The sequence below is a fragment of the Engystomops pustulosus genome, chromosome 8 (assembly GCF_040894005.1).
Source record: "Engystomops pustulosus chromosome 8, aEngPut4.maternal, whole genome shotgun sequence".
Classification (NCBI taxonomy): domain Eukaryota; kingdom Metazoa; phylum Chordata; class Amphibia; order Anura; family Leptodactylidae; genus Engystomops; species Engystomops pustulosus.
In genome coordinates this window covers 64460024-64474507 of record NC_092418.1, presented here as the reverse complement: position 1 = coordinate 64474507, position 14484 = coordinate 64460024, and the positions used below count along the sequence as shown (strand labels likewise).

At 39.8% G+C, this 14484-nt stretch overlaps 1 protein-coding gene and 1 long non-coding RNA gene across 6 annotated transcripts in view; one reads left to right on the top strand and one right to left on the bottom strand.

Moving 5' to 3' along the window:
* PIKFYVE (phosphoinositide kinase, FYVE-type zinc finger containing) overlaps positions 1-14484 on the top strand; it is a 125618-nt gene that overhangs the window by 9327 nt on the left and 101807 nt on the right. For 3 of the 5 annotated variants that reach the window (XM_072121002.1, XM_072121001.1, XM_072121004.1), the window contains exons 6-14: positions 870-1074; positions 1395-1484; positions 3600-3738; positions 4856-5013; positions 5320-5431; positions 6589-6736; positions 7492-7659; positions 11585-11647; positions 14324-14453. In XM_072121002.1, coding sequence (XP_071977103.1) covers positions 870-1074; positions 1395-1484; positions 3600-3738; positions 4856-5013; positions 5320-5431; positions 6589-6736; positions 7492-7659; positions 11585-11647; positions 14324-14453 — 1213 coding nt within the window. The remainder of the gene's footprint in view (positions 1-869; positions 1075-1394; positions 1485-3599; positions 3739-4855; positions 5014-5319; positions 5432-6588; positions 6737-7491; positions 7660-11584; positions 11648-14323; positions 14454-14484) is intronic. The other 2 variants (XM_072121005.1, XM_072121003.1) reach the window with 1 other exon arrangement.
* Positions 14311-14484, bottom strand: part of LOC140075308 (uncharacterized) — a 53739-nt gene continuing 53565 nt past the window's right edge. Inside the window, exon 3 of the long non-coding RNA XR_011849392.1 lies at positions 14311-14409. This is a non-coding gene — a long non-coding RNA (uncharacterized lncRNA). The remainder of the gene's footprint in view (positions 14410-14484) is intronic.

Here is a 14484-nt window from a genome sequence, read left to right as displayed (position 1 = left end):
GGAGTCCCCAGGTTACATACCTTGATGGGGATTGCCACATGTTTATGTAATGTGTGGCAGTCAGGATATTAGTTAATTTACCAATCTACATCTCTAAATAGTTCTCCTCTGCTTTTTTTGATTTGTAACTTGCAAACTCTTGTCTTTTAACTCATCAGACAAACATTTCTGACGATAAAATGGCTGCAGGTGGAGGGTTATGTGAACTCTATTTGTCCCTGAACAATCTCCTGAACAAAGGACCTTGATCTTATATTCATGAATACTATCATTAAGGTCCTGGCAGGGCAATTGTTCATGGACTGATAGAGTTCACGTGATCCTCCATCTGTGTACATTTTAAAGACATGAATATCTGGGTGATGAGGTAAAAGACAGAAGGCTTCACTTCACATATCAAGAAAGCCGAGCAGAACTTTTAATAGATGTATATTGATAAATCATATGATATCCTGCCCCCACACGTACAGTATGCAAAGACATGAGGTAAAATGGCCAACTGCTTTAGTTTGTATGCAAATTGGAGCTGGTATATTTTGTAAGACCATATTTTTGTTTAGTCCCTGTGACATTTGGATGTTCATAATTTCGGGAAAAAGGATTAACAATAAAGCTTTTATAGCTCTTATGTTGACCAATACATCATGGGGCTAAATTCAGTAAATGTCCACCATCCACAGAACTTATTCATAGGTGACATTAAGCAGAGCGGTTTGGTCTGTAAGTCAGGTGTCTTTAAGTCGGGGACTGTCTGTAAGAGCAAACAGTAAATAAGTTATTTTAAATAGAAGTATTACATAGGAATTATATAGAGATACGTACTGGAAAATCCAAGGGTGAAGTCCTGATTTTTATGTTTTTGTATCTAGGTGATCTACGTGCTTGTACTTACTGCTGTAAAATAGCTATAAACTATGCACATTCCACGGATGGCCATACGTTTGGAGAGGACTTGAATGCACTGTCCGACTCGTGCTCTGTTTCTGTTTTGGACCCTGGGGAGCCTCGGACTCCAGTTGGAGGAAGAAAGTCTAGTCGCAACATTTTTTTGGAGGAAGATCTTGCTTGGCAAAGGTAATGTTGCTTACAAAGAAATCTCTAGAATGATTTCTAGGCTATTATATTAAGGGAAACTGTTTAACCGCCTGTCACATGTGCTAGCAAGTAATACTATTAGTTCTAGTCTGTACGATGGAATCTTGGCTATATGTTATGTGTTAGAAACAGAGACTACTTTGTATTACCGTTTCCATTGTCCTTTGCGCAGAACACAGGCTTCCTGCCCCCTTTGGGTGCCCTGTACATAAATCTCTTAAGAGCATTCTACCATTCATCAGAGGTGATGGTATCAAAATAATGATTAGCAATGGTTTCTATTCATTTCTGTATTTAAGCCTCGTTCACCAGGAATCTTCTAAACCATCACTGACCACACGCTTAACATCTGTACAAGAAGATGCCGGGAAGTCACCAGCCAGAAACAGGTAAAATAAATGAAAACTGATAATATATAACCATCTATAGTTCTCAGTGATCAGATAGGAGATGATTTGTTATTCTTTGATGAAAAAACTTGGAACTCTTAAGGCTCCATGTGCTTCACGAGGCTGAAGCACACTAACTGGCTGGAGAAGGGAGGGGGGTGTGTGTGTGGTCATGCCGCAAATTGCTGCTCTGTTATACAACACTTTGTACTCAACACGTTGTAACCCGGTCACAGATCATAGCCCCCATTACAGTCATGTGCATTGAGCCTAGCTCTATAGCATAGCATAGTGATCTGCAAGTAGTGTTTTTTGGCATAAAATAAGTCAACTAATAGGAGGTGCTAAGAATGACAATGCAGTCCTATCCTGTGACAAATGTATCACCCAGCATCAGACACTTATATGAATCTTGGGCTGCAGATGACTGTGTTGTCTAACTCTGCACTGTCTTACTTTAAGACTCTTCATAAATCCGTCTTATTGTTTATAAGGTTGGGGTGTAATTTGCGCTAAGTTTATCAACTTTTCTGCACTGTTTGATATATTCATCTAAAACCCTTAACTTGTGTGATGAGTTGATACTCCGCTTTTCACCCAACACACTTCGAATAGACAGTTTAAAGGACCTCTACCACCAGGATTAAGGTTTTTAAACCAAGCACACAGACATGCTGGTGTCTGCATCCTCTGTTGGGATAATTTTTTTTTTGTTTTAGCTTCTTATGTCATTGACTTTACAAAAAAAAATGTATATTATGCAAATGAACCTGAGGTGTCAATAGATGTCAATGGAGCCTGGAGCCCCTTGTGCTCATTTGCATAATTTTTATAACTTTTTTTCATAAAATCAATGGCTTAAGAAGATAAAAGAAGAACAGATTCCCACAGAGCACGCCAGGCTTAATCCTGGTGGTAGATTTCCTTTTAAGATGATTTTTTGGATGAAAATGTATGTTGATACATTTGACTTTACAAGCTCGCCACATCTGCTTTCTAAGAAAATGCCTTAATTTGTGATCATTTTAAGCCAGAATTCTGCAGTACAGTGTGTGATAATTTCCACCCCAGTATTTTTTCTGCATACAATTGTGTTTTTGGTCTAATTTTGCTCAAATAGCTCCTTCTCATCTAAGCAGCAAAACCATATGCCATGTAGAGTTCTTGGTAAACTTAAAACACATTGGGACACATTTACCAAGGGCCATGCACCAGTTTTCTGTCAGACTTGCACATGTATTGTTAGGGGAGGATATCTGCTTTTAGTGCTCATTTGTTGTGTGTTTCAAATTAGTTAAAGCATGTGTGCAAGGAATGACTCGGACAACTGCTGATTCAAGTCTCACTCGTGCTACTGCCTCGGCAAAATCAGCACTGCCCAAGTTTTATTTGTTCTATCAGTCTATATAGAAAAGCAGGGAAAAAGTAGGAAAGGAGGAGCATACAAAGCATAATATATCAGACATCTTGGGTCTTTATTGGAGAGTTTTCAGCTGTCTCATGCTGGCGTCACCATAGCGAATTCCTGAAATTCCTCAGTCTCAAAGTTTTAGGTGCGGTCCACAACGCTTTCGCCATTTTAAAATGTATTCTCTGTCACAGTACTTCTAGGAAAATAAGACAAGTAGAAATTACAGGATTTGATCTATCACCTGGGTTTACCTTAAAAGTATTTAAGAAGTGTCTGCTCCACATTAGTGTCGCACTTGTTTCCACGTTTGTGGCGTGGCTCCACTATGCTTCACGCAACAGAAATTTCTGCACTGAAGGGGACCTTCTGATGCTCAGTCGGACTGTGCACCAGATTTTTAATTCAAAGTCTGACAGAAATGTGTTGCACGCGCTATGTTAACGGAGCACCAAAAGATAGGTGGTGCCCACTGTTGGACCAGTGCAGAGAGTGACAGGTTTATGCAGAACCTTCGCCAGAAATCCTGAATCTGTCGCCATCTGCACTATATACAGGCAAACTGCACGTAGTACAACTTGCACTGTTCTTAGTAAATGTGCTCCGTTGCTGTTTGCTAGTAATTACTTTTGCAGTCTTTTTAATGCTGGTAAGGTGTTGGAGTTTTGGGTTTTGAAAATCCTTTTTCTCTCTTCCAATATGTATAGGTCTGCCAGCATTACAAACCTCTCGCTTGACCGTTCAGGCTCTCCCATGGTACCCTCCTATGAATCATCTGTCAGCCCCCAGGCCTCCCGCACTTACCTGAAGAATGACACAAATGAAGAAGAGAGGAAAATACTTTTGGTATGAAATTCTACTGAGCTTTGCTTCTGCATTTTTTTTTAAACTTACTTTACTCTGTCCATATGTATTTCTGCTCTGTGCACTGAATTAATTGGTCTCTACCTGTTATCGTGGACAACTGACACTTTGCTTAGTTGTTCATGCACCTAAGTTATAATATTATATCAGATTGAATTTCATATATCTTAGCTGTCGTTACTGTTTGATAGATACTTGCCGAACAGCCATAACATTAAACCACATGCATAATATTTTGTTGGCTTTGATCTTGTACCAGTAACCATTCGGACCCATTGATGCATGTATTCCACAAGTCCTTTGGTGTCTGGCATCAAAACATTAGCAGCAGTATATTTAGGTCCAGTAAGTTATGTGGGGCTTCATGGACCGAACCTTTTTTGAAACCCATGCCATATATGTCTGATAACATTGAGGGTTGAACCAAAGTCTACAGTTTGGACTACAGTCTACTGTTTGTTTCTCAAACCATTCATGACCACTGTTGCTGGGAATATAACCCTGCAGTATTCAGTCTGAAACAATGTTTAAGCATATAAAGGACAAATATTCTTTATTGAAAACACCGATTGGCAATCTTCAGTTATTTCATTTTAACGTTTCAGTCACAAGACCTTCATCAGAATTGGAATCTGTGTTTTCAATAAAAAATATTTACAATTTATCTACATTTGAGTGCCGAGTCAATATTATTGATGTGGATAAAGGATTGGTATCCTACTTGTGCACCAACTACTTCTATATTTCCTGTTTTGGATGATTATTTGGTGATGTATGATTATTTAAAATTAATCATATAAATGTGCGCTTAAAGAGCCACAAACTGGCCTTGTTCATATAGCATCTGCTATATAATCTACAGTGCGGCCGTTCATGTACACTAAAGGTCTATGGAGGCCAAAATAACGGCCTGCCATCCACATGAATATCAGGTCCTAAGCTTTTCCAACAGAACATTACCTGTGACACTGCTTGCTGCTATTTGTTTCTGCCCTAAAAATAAAGATTTGTAAGATTAATAGACAAAGCAAAAAAAAAGTGTTGAGCCAAAAATAATCCAGTGATTGAGGTATATATTCCCTTGATTGTCTTCATGTAGGATTCTGTGCAGCTGAAAGAATTGTGGAAGAAGATCTGTCACCACAACAGTGGCATGGAATTTCAGGATCACCGCTACTGGCTGCGGACATATCCCAACTGCATTGTGGGGAAGGAGCTAGTTAATTGGCTGATCAGGAATGGCCATGTCACCACCAGGTAATACTCTGGCTCAGATAAATAACTCTGAACTACGTTCTTCTGTCTTCATAGGAATATTTCTAAATTTAGATTGGGTTGCAGGATCAGTGGTTCAGACTAGAGATTTTCGTGTATGTAAAAATAATCGGCTCATCTGCACAAACATGAATACACTGGTTAATTTAACCAGCTATAGAGGGAAATGAATCTACTTCAGATCCACTCCTGTATTTTTGGTATACGTTCCTTCCAGCTACATAGACACAATGGTCTGTATGTACACCCCCTATGCTGTTACCCTAATAAGCTTGGGTTTATTTTTAGAGCACAAGCTATTGCTATTGGGCAAGCCCTTGTTGATGGCAGATGGCTGGACTGTGTCACACACCATGATCAACTTTTCCGTGATGAATATGCCTTATACCGACCTCTGCAGGTAACTACAACCTCTGCTGTATCACTGACTGCTATAGTTTATTAGTCAAAGATATATCTATGTATAACATTCCATGTAGTCTATTACAAGGTACAATTAGGTTGCTACAAAATATATATTTTACAATGTACAACTTATGATTTGGAGTCCACATACATTTTTATGTAGATTATATATAATTTTAGGGGGAGAGGGGGGTTGCCATTTTTTTAAGAAAATCTACCATCAAAATCAAGCATGATGTACCAAAAACATTATCATTAAAAGTTCCAGCCTGTGACTGTGGTAATCTTCTTTTAAAATCAGCTCTTTTAATTATGCTATTGAGCCAGAAGGGCTCTAGTGTGTACCAGAACCCCTCCATGCTGTAGCTTCACATGTTGTTAAAGGAAAAAAGCCTCATTGTTCATGCCTAAAACTTAACTTTTATTAAATAATCACACTCACACTATTTTAAAATTTTACATGTTGGGCTGCTATTATTCGTAGGTAAATATCACAGGATGAGTAGCTACTCAATCGTATTGTCTGGAATAGTGGATCTCTGCAGCGATCCTACTCATTAACCGCCACAACTCTGATTCTCTAAAAACTTAAAGGAAACCTACCATTTAGAATGGTCGGTGTAAGCTGTAAGTACCGAGCACCAGCTCAGGGTGAGCTGGTGCACTTACTTACTTTCGTTAGTGTTATAAACCGCGGTATCGCGGTTTGAACACTTTTTAAACTTTAGAGCAGAGAAGGCTTCGGCGCTGCGTGCGCACGCCTACATAGGAAATAGCGGAGATGTTGCGCGCGCACGCTCGCGTGCAGTGCCGAAGCCCCTTCTGCTCTAAAGTTTAAAAAGTGTTAAAACCGCGATACCGCGGTTTATAACACTAACGAAAGTAAGTACCGGCACCAGCTCACCCTGAGCTGGTGCCCGGTACTTACAGCTTACACCGACTATTCTAAATGGTGGGTTTCCTTTAACACAAGCTCTTTAGCAAATGAAGGTCTCCGTGCTCCATAGATGTTAATGGAGCCCAGAGCACCTCAGGCTCATTTGCATAATGTAATGTATATTTGCATATAGCAGAACTGTCGTGTTTTATATCCATCTCATGGTTCTCATAATCTCTGATCTGCCTCATCTCTCTTTTTTTGTGTCATTTTAGAGTACAGAGTTTTCAGAGACCCCATCACCTGACAGTGATTCAGTGAATTCTGTGGAAGGACATTCTGAACCATCTTGGTTTAAAGACATCAAATTTGATGACAGTGATACAGAACAGATTGCAGATGAAGGGGAAGACAACTTAACCAGTAAGTTATATAGATAGACAAAAGAAACCTAGTTAAAGGCAGTAGCACTAAAAATGTAGCACTAAAAATGTCACAAAATGTTTTACGGGTGCACTCCACATCTCACATGGTCTTTAATAGTCCTAGGTGACTTTGACTTTTGTGAATATTCAGTTTTCCTCTGAGAATTGTGTTCAAAACACAGAGGAGCAGCAAATCTTTCCATTCTAGCTCACGTCCTCACTGTCTGCAGTTGATAATATTTTACATTATTGATTTGACAGTCTCATTATAATTCACACTATATGATGTTTCGATCGAGACTGCATGGTAGCATGCAAATACTGGTATGAAGTAAAACTAATCCAAATGACAGCAAATGGTTTGCTATTGTTTGTACTTTTTGCCACTCCTGTGGTTGATGTTGCGGTGTTCTTATGCCTTGCTCCATAACCTGAGATCAGCTTCCTCTGCTACTTCTCTCTTTTAGTTAATAGCAGTCAATTTAATTTTGCAAGTCTCCCAAGGATCTGTCCAGAGGTGCAACTGTAAATATCTTGGGTGTTTGTTTGTTTTTTTTTTATTTATAACACTTCATTCTTGATATCCCCATGTATAAGCCTAACTTGTTGGTTGCATTAAAGGGCTAAACTTGGGGACCTCTATATACTAAATGTAGTCTCACACCCCCCCCTTCCCCGCTTCCACCCTGCTTACCCTTTGTCTTCCCTCCTCCTTTTCCCTTTGCTTCTTTCCCCTTGCTGAACCATACAAAGATTCTGCGAGTCCTAGCAAACGTACATCAGTCAGCAGCTTCCAGTCTGCTATGGACAGTGATTCGGCCGCTTCCATCAGCCTCAATGTGGAGATGGACAACGTCAACTTCCACATCAAGAAGCACTCCAAGTACCCCCATGTGCCCCCTCACCCTGCTGACCAGAAAGGTATTACATTGGTTAATAATCAATCTTTTTAATCCTTTACATGGAGGATTTCTATCTTTTATTAGATTTTTTTTTCCATCCCACATTTTTGGACTTAAGCACGTAATGTTATAATAGGGCATTATAAATGCATATGCCTTATTTCTTACTTACAAGACAGGGAAGGCACAAACCGAACATTAGGCTTAATATTTATCCACTCTACTAATCTTCCTCTTAATATTAATCCTCTTAATATGTTCATATTCTCTTAACTAATACAGTTCTTGATTGGTTTTAATGACACATATACTGTTTGCATATTCTTTTGTGAGCTGTAGTGGATGCATGCCGTACTCATGCTTCGGTTTTTAAGGAATGCATGGTTTTTGAGCATAACATTTGTATGGCTTAAAGTTTTGTTGCACTCTTTATGGTAGAATAATCTGAAAATTGACATTTACTTAATCTAATTTCACTGGCCACTAGGCTACTTGCAAAAAACTTTACTGGGGTAAGTACTGTACCCTAATAGGGTCGCCCATATTGTAGCTATCCTGGTAATATTTCTCTCCAGTCCACATGACCCACTAGCTAAAGGACTTCTGGAAGAACAAAGGGGCTATTTACTCATTACTGTATGAGTGCCCATCTGGGAAAACCCCTACCAGGTCAGTGGTTGCATGTTTATCACAGAGAGGGGTGTGCATATAGTAATTGGTGCATGGCCACCTTGACTGCCTGGCTCCCATAGACTGCACAGAAGGTTTACCAGGTTATGTCCAATATGAGTGATACCATTCAGGTATTGTATTTGCCCTTGTAAACTTTCTTATTTGTGGCCACAGATTATCTGCACATGTTATGTTACGTATATTTTATTATACTTGCTGTTTTTGCCCCTCATTTTTTCACCTGATGTGACATTATTTCAAGCAAATATCTGCATCAAATACACAAAAAAATAGATGGTGTCCCCCTGGCCAGTCTTAGTCATGGCTAGTTGCTAGTGTTGTTAATTTGCTGGTTTGACTGTTAGGCCACCATTTTAGCAATACATCCGAATCTCACGGCCGATTTTGAATCGAAACGTCGGGTCCACTCATCTCAAGATAAGTGACATTATGATCATTTTATTTTCTGCAGCTATAACATCCACTGGGGTAAAAAAAAGAATGTACCTAATTGTTTCCAAATCACACTCTCTTTAACCTCTTGGCGCCACGTGCTGTACTATTACGTCGTGGATAATACCGCTCACACTGTCATAGTGTGACGTGGAGCCGATGCTGCCTTAGGAAACCGTGACGGCTCCAGGGTTGTCCATAGTAAATGCCTTTAATATACTGTCACAGACAGTTATAAGCATTTACTATTCTCTAAGTCTACAAGCAGATACTTATTAAGTTTGATAATGTACTATACCAAAAGTACAGTGCTCATGTACAATTTACACTTGTTAGGTAAAAAGGCTATAAAACAATATACATATGCCACATACAAACAGCTATGAAAAAATAATGGGAGAAAAATAACACAATAACATTACTATGGAATTGTCAGACTTATTCGGCTGTGGAACTCGGCAAATACTATAAGGGCAGCCTTCTAATGAAGATGTATTTCCCAAGATGATTGTAGATAATTTAATGAAAACACACACACACTAATGAAGCCTTCTATGTTTCTGCGGTTTTGGGACCTTTCAAGTCTTTCTACCTAATTGCCCCCTTTAGAAGAATGGCTCCTAAGAGCAAGTAATTGTGTAATCAAAATCTTAATCCAAGAAAGTAGAAGAAAATGGAAATGAATGATAGTCCCTTTTAATAATCGTCCAGACTAACTATTTCTTTCTGCTGTACGTATCGATTTTTATTGCAGTTGGGGGAAATGACATGATTTCAGCACAAGATGGCGGTATAGTCTTGTGTTACATATTTTATGTACTGAATCGGCTGGGTATTTTCTTAAGTTTCCAAATAAATATTACCGTATATACTCGAGTATAGGGCGACCCAAGTATAAGCCAAGGCCCCTAATTTTACCACAAAAACTTGGTAAAACCTTTATTTCTTTTACTCGAGTATAAGCCGAGTTTGGGTTTTCAGCACATTGTTTTGTGTTAAAAAACTAGGCTTATACTCGAGTATACATATTATCTACATTCAAATAGCCTGTATGGGATTGTGTTAGTTTTGTCTCCACTGCTGTTGAAATTTGTGTAATCGGCACACTCCAATTTGCCCATCAGCATATTTTTGGATTGTGAGCGTGCAGGACCTCAGTGCTGCAAGGTCATCATCTTTACCACCAAGCCCCAGTACTGTTTCAAACGCATAGGAGAGAGCATTTATTTAAGAGATAGTCTGGTTACATCAAGGATTAGTCATGTAAGTGGTTGCTTGCTGATCAGTGCTAGCTCCATTCATTCCAGTCTATTAATGTCTCTATGAGCATATTACCTTATATACTCGAGTATAAGCCTACTTTTTCAGCACAAAAAATGTGCTGAAAAACCCAAACTCGGCTTATACTCGAGTCAAAAAAATAAATATATCTAAACTCACCTTTCCGGCGACCCCTGTATATCTTCTGTGCAATCTGTCTGGCAGGCTATATACACTGGGGCAGGGTCTGGCAGGCTATATACACTGAGGCAGGGTCTGGCAGGCTATATACACTGGGGCAGGGTCTGGCAGGCTATATACACTGGGGCAGGGGCTGGCAGGCTATATACACTGGGGCAGGGGCTGGCAGGCTATATACACTGGGGCAGGGGCTGGCTGGCTATATACTGGGGAGGCTGTGACCAGTGCATTTCCCACCCTCGGCTTATACTCGAGTCAATAGGTTTTCCCAGTATTTTGTGGTAAAATTTTGGGCCTCGGCTTATACTCTGGTATATACGGTACATAATGATGAGAGGATGAAGATAATTTTAACTTATTATTCAGTTACTTAGAGTTAAATTGTCAAGAATTAACAGGATGATGTACTTGTTATCTTTTTCCACGTTAACAAAGCCCCCCAAGCTTTCAAACTGTACCTTCTTCTGTAATATGTACGTCCCTTGTAGGTCATTTTAGCATATTTCTAAGATGCAGCATACCGTAATTGAAAATTCAGTTTTTTGTTTTTTTTTTACGATGCAGTCTCAAGCAACCCTGCCTCCTGCAGTCAGTTTGCTCTGCCACCTCCATGCATCTTGCGCATGCACAGCGCACTTATGATCTTGGTGGCGGCACATGCTAGTTGCACGAGATCTCCGGATTACTGGAGAATATCATAGCAATCAGGAGGCAGGACTGGGACACCAGATGCATCATACAAATAAATGAAAGTAAATTTTTCATTCATACTGCAAAAAGAAATTTGCGAAAAAAAGACATCTAGGGGCCGTATATATTGTAGAAGAAGGGACTGTTTGTGTGTTTGTGGAAGGGTTAGTGTGGTGACAGGTGGTTCCCTTTAAGCAGTCTTTTTTTTTTTCAGTAATTTATTCCATCATGATTCAGAGTGGTTTCACGCTAAAACCTTCGGTTTACTGTGAGTTCTACTTCGTATATTGATGACACAGGATTTATTGCAAATTTTGTCCTTAAAACATGTCTAAGCTCACAAGCAAACCACATAACAAAATATTCGCTGTTGCAGGAAACCAGTGTAACAGGAGCTAACACTGGGGGAATATAGTATCTCAGTATTGCCCCACTATCTGTATTCAAACTACTCTGAATCTTTAAGGCAGTCCCCTTGTATGATCCATTACTCTAATAAGGCTCTGTATGTATCAGATGGCTGCCTTGTGCTGCACTTCTATGTGATCAGCAGGGAGGCAGAAAGGTTTCTCTTTGAGTCATATAGGGTGTGTTCTGTACTTGATATATTTGGAACCCTTGAGTAATACCATCTGTTTTCTCTGCTCTCATCATCTTACTTTTTTTAGAGTTTCTTCTGTCTGAAGATGGCGGACAGCAGATGATCTCTATAAGTGACGCTTTCATTAAAGGTAAAAGGTTTCCTGTTTTGTGTTTTAATGCTCATATTTACTTAAAGGGGTTTCCCACAAAATAAAATTCTCAAATCTCAATCCCCTAGTGATGTTTAATGAAGATCATTTTACCCATTACTTTACAATTGTACTCAGTTTTATTGCTGTATTAGCTCCTATCATTCCCTAGGCTGGTCAGTGCTGAATTTCAGTGTGTGGGTGGAGACTCATTATGGTCCTCCTAGTTATGTGAGCTGACAATTTAGAAAGTTTATCCAGGTACAAGGTTTATATGCACTTGGATGCCTATTACACACTGTCAGCCCTGTTACATATCTGTTCTCACAGATATGTGCCTGCCCCCCTCTTCCCCCGGATAACTCATATGCCTGTAGCTTGCAGCTTCTCTCTCCTCACGATGTGTTGTTTGCTGGCAGGAAGTGAGTGTCTGTGAGTTCCGTCCTGGAATGCAGGGGGCCGGGCTAGAGTGCAGGGGGCAGCTCTAGAGAGCAGAGAGAGAGAAAAACTCAGCAGCAAGGCCGTCGCACAGAAAGCAAATATGGCGTCCCTGACCCAAAGTCAGAACTTGCAGGGTCGGGTCTACGGGCAACTGAAATTATGTACATCAGGACTGATTGAGACAGGTTGGAATTATATCTGTGAAATGCTGTATTTGTGAATTAGAATACGTAATTCTTTTATCCTGAGTACGTTTAAGAAACCTGTGTTCGTGGGAATAACCCTTTACCACTACAGGAAGGTCAGTTGAATTTGTATGTAAGTGGAAACTGTATATTTTATAATTATAGCTCCGGACAAAAAATTTTTTTGTCCCAGTGACAATTGGTGTTTCAAAATTTTTGCTGTAATGGGACCAAGGATTATCAATAAAGCTACATTAGACGCTTTAAAGCTGATCATTGCAGTCTATAGAAAAGCATTCAGAGACCTTCACCAGAGGTCACAGTGGGCAGAAGGTTCCGTCTTTAACTAGGGGTTGTATGTAAGTCGGGTGTCCTTAAGTAGGGGACCGCCTGTATTTGAACCAGTAGGAAAGAAAACCACTGAGAGAAAACGGCACCATAGCCTTGACAAAAACAAATATCAACTTAATACCCATGCTTCATGTTGTTTAGTATGTGGCATTACTTCTTTGTGTTAACTTCATAGCGCAGCATATTGGCATCATCCAAAAAAAAAAAAAAGAATTTTTTTTATAAAGTCAAAGAGGAGGAGAGTTTTGCAACCAAGTAAAGTTCTCCCTGCCTCTGAACATCTTCTCTGCTGTGACTAAGATCAGTTGGCAGACTTAAGGGGAGCCAGATCCTGGATGAAAGGGCATAAAATACAGCAGAGAGGCAAACTAAGGGCGAGAGAGCTTGACTTCAGTGCTAAAATCTTGAATTTACATCTCAATTCATATTTGATTCTCTGAATGATGCCACCACGCTGGGCCATGGAAGAAACATAATCTGAAGGTGTTAAGACATACAACATACTAGTAGTGGTTTATTGCTGGACTGTGTAGTTTGATTCGGTGACTGTTTTGGTAGATCGGAGTCGTGATAAAATGGACCTACTCCAACTCCACAAACATATAATTATGACTTTTTTTTTTTTTTTTTAAAGGAAATCTACCATTTGTTTTCATGCATTGTGAACCAAACATACCTAGAGAATGCTGTAGCTACACTGAACGCTTCTCCTCTTATCCTAATTATGCACTGCTCCAGAGAATTATGTAATCACTTTGTCTCTAACAGGCAGAAGTAATCATTCGCTATATCATTCCCTAGCTGCCGTATATGAGTCATCCAGCTCAGATTGATTAGTCCTGCCTGGACAGGTCAGGAAGCTCCTTGTAATGTGTTTATTAATGGCATCCAGCATGCATCCCAGCTTTCCCAAGGTCCTGAATTTTATACTTGTTTTTTGAGCAAAACCACTCTGATCTGCGATGAAACTGGATATGTTTCTGCATCATTGCGGCTACACCATTCTCAAGGTATGTTTGGTTCACATTGCATGAAAACAAATGGTAGATTTCCTTTAAATATCTGTTCTATTCCTGCTCTAAGGATTAAGGCCATGGTTGAACAACATTTATTGGTCCAAGGACCACATTGTCATGCTGCTCAACTTTAAAGGGTCACATCAGTAACCATCACCCTAGATGCAGCTACAACACAAAATGCCATACCAAAAATAAAGTACCACAGTACATCAATAAATACCACCCCAGCAGGCAAATACTTTGTTTGCAGCAGAAAATAACAGTGGAGACTCCAAAGCAGACGACATTGATAATCCATAGACCCCAAAGAAAACAACTTATAATAGAGGAGACCCCCCAAAGCAGACAAATAATACTGGATGCCCCCACACAGCAGGCAAATAATACTGGATACCCCCCACAGCAGACAAATAATACTGGATACCCCCCACAGCAGACAAATAATACTGGGTACACCCCACTGCAGAAAAATAATACTGGACCCCGTCTCCAGCAGAAAAAATGATACTTGACCCCCCCCCCCAGCAGAAAAAATGATACTTGACCCCCCCCCCCCCCAGCAGAAAAAATAATACTGGACACCCACCCCCCTTCCTTTCAGATATTAAAGTTATATAGGGTAGAAGTACAATTCCTGTGTGGAAGAATTGAGTTTACTCACTGTATCCCTTAAATCCTAGAGAGTCTGTTTAATAGACGTGTGGAGGAGAAATCGAAAGATCTTCCTTTTACTCCACTGGGCTGGCACCATAACACCTTGGATCAGCTGCGAGAAGAAAATGGAGAAAAACAGGCAATGGAAAGACTCTTGTAAGGAGTATTCTGGTTTACCTGGCTTAGA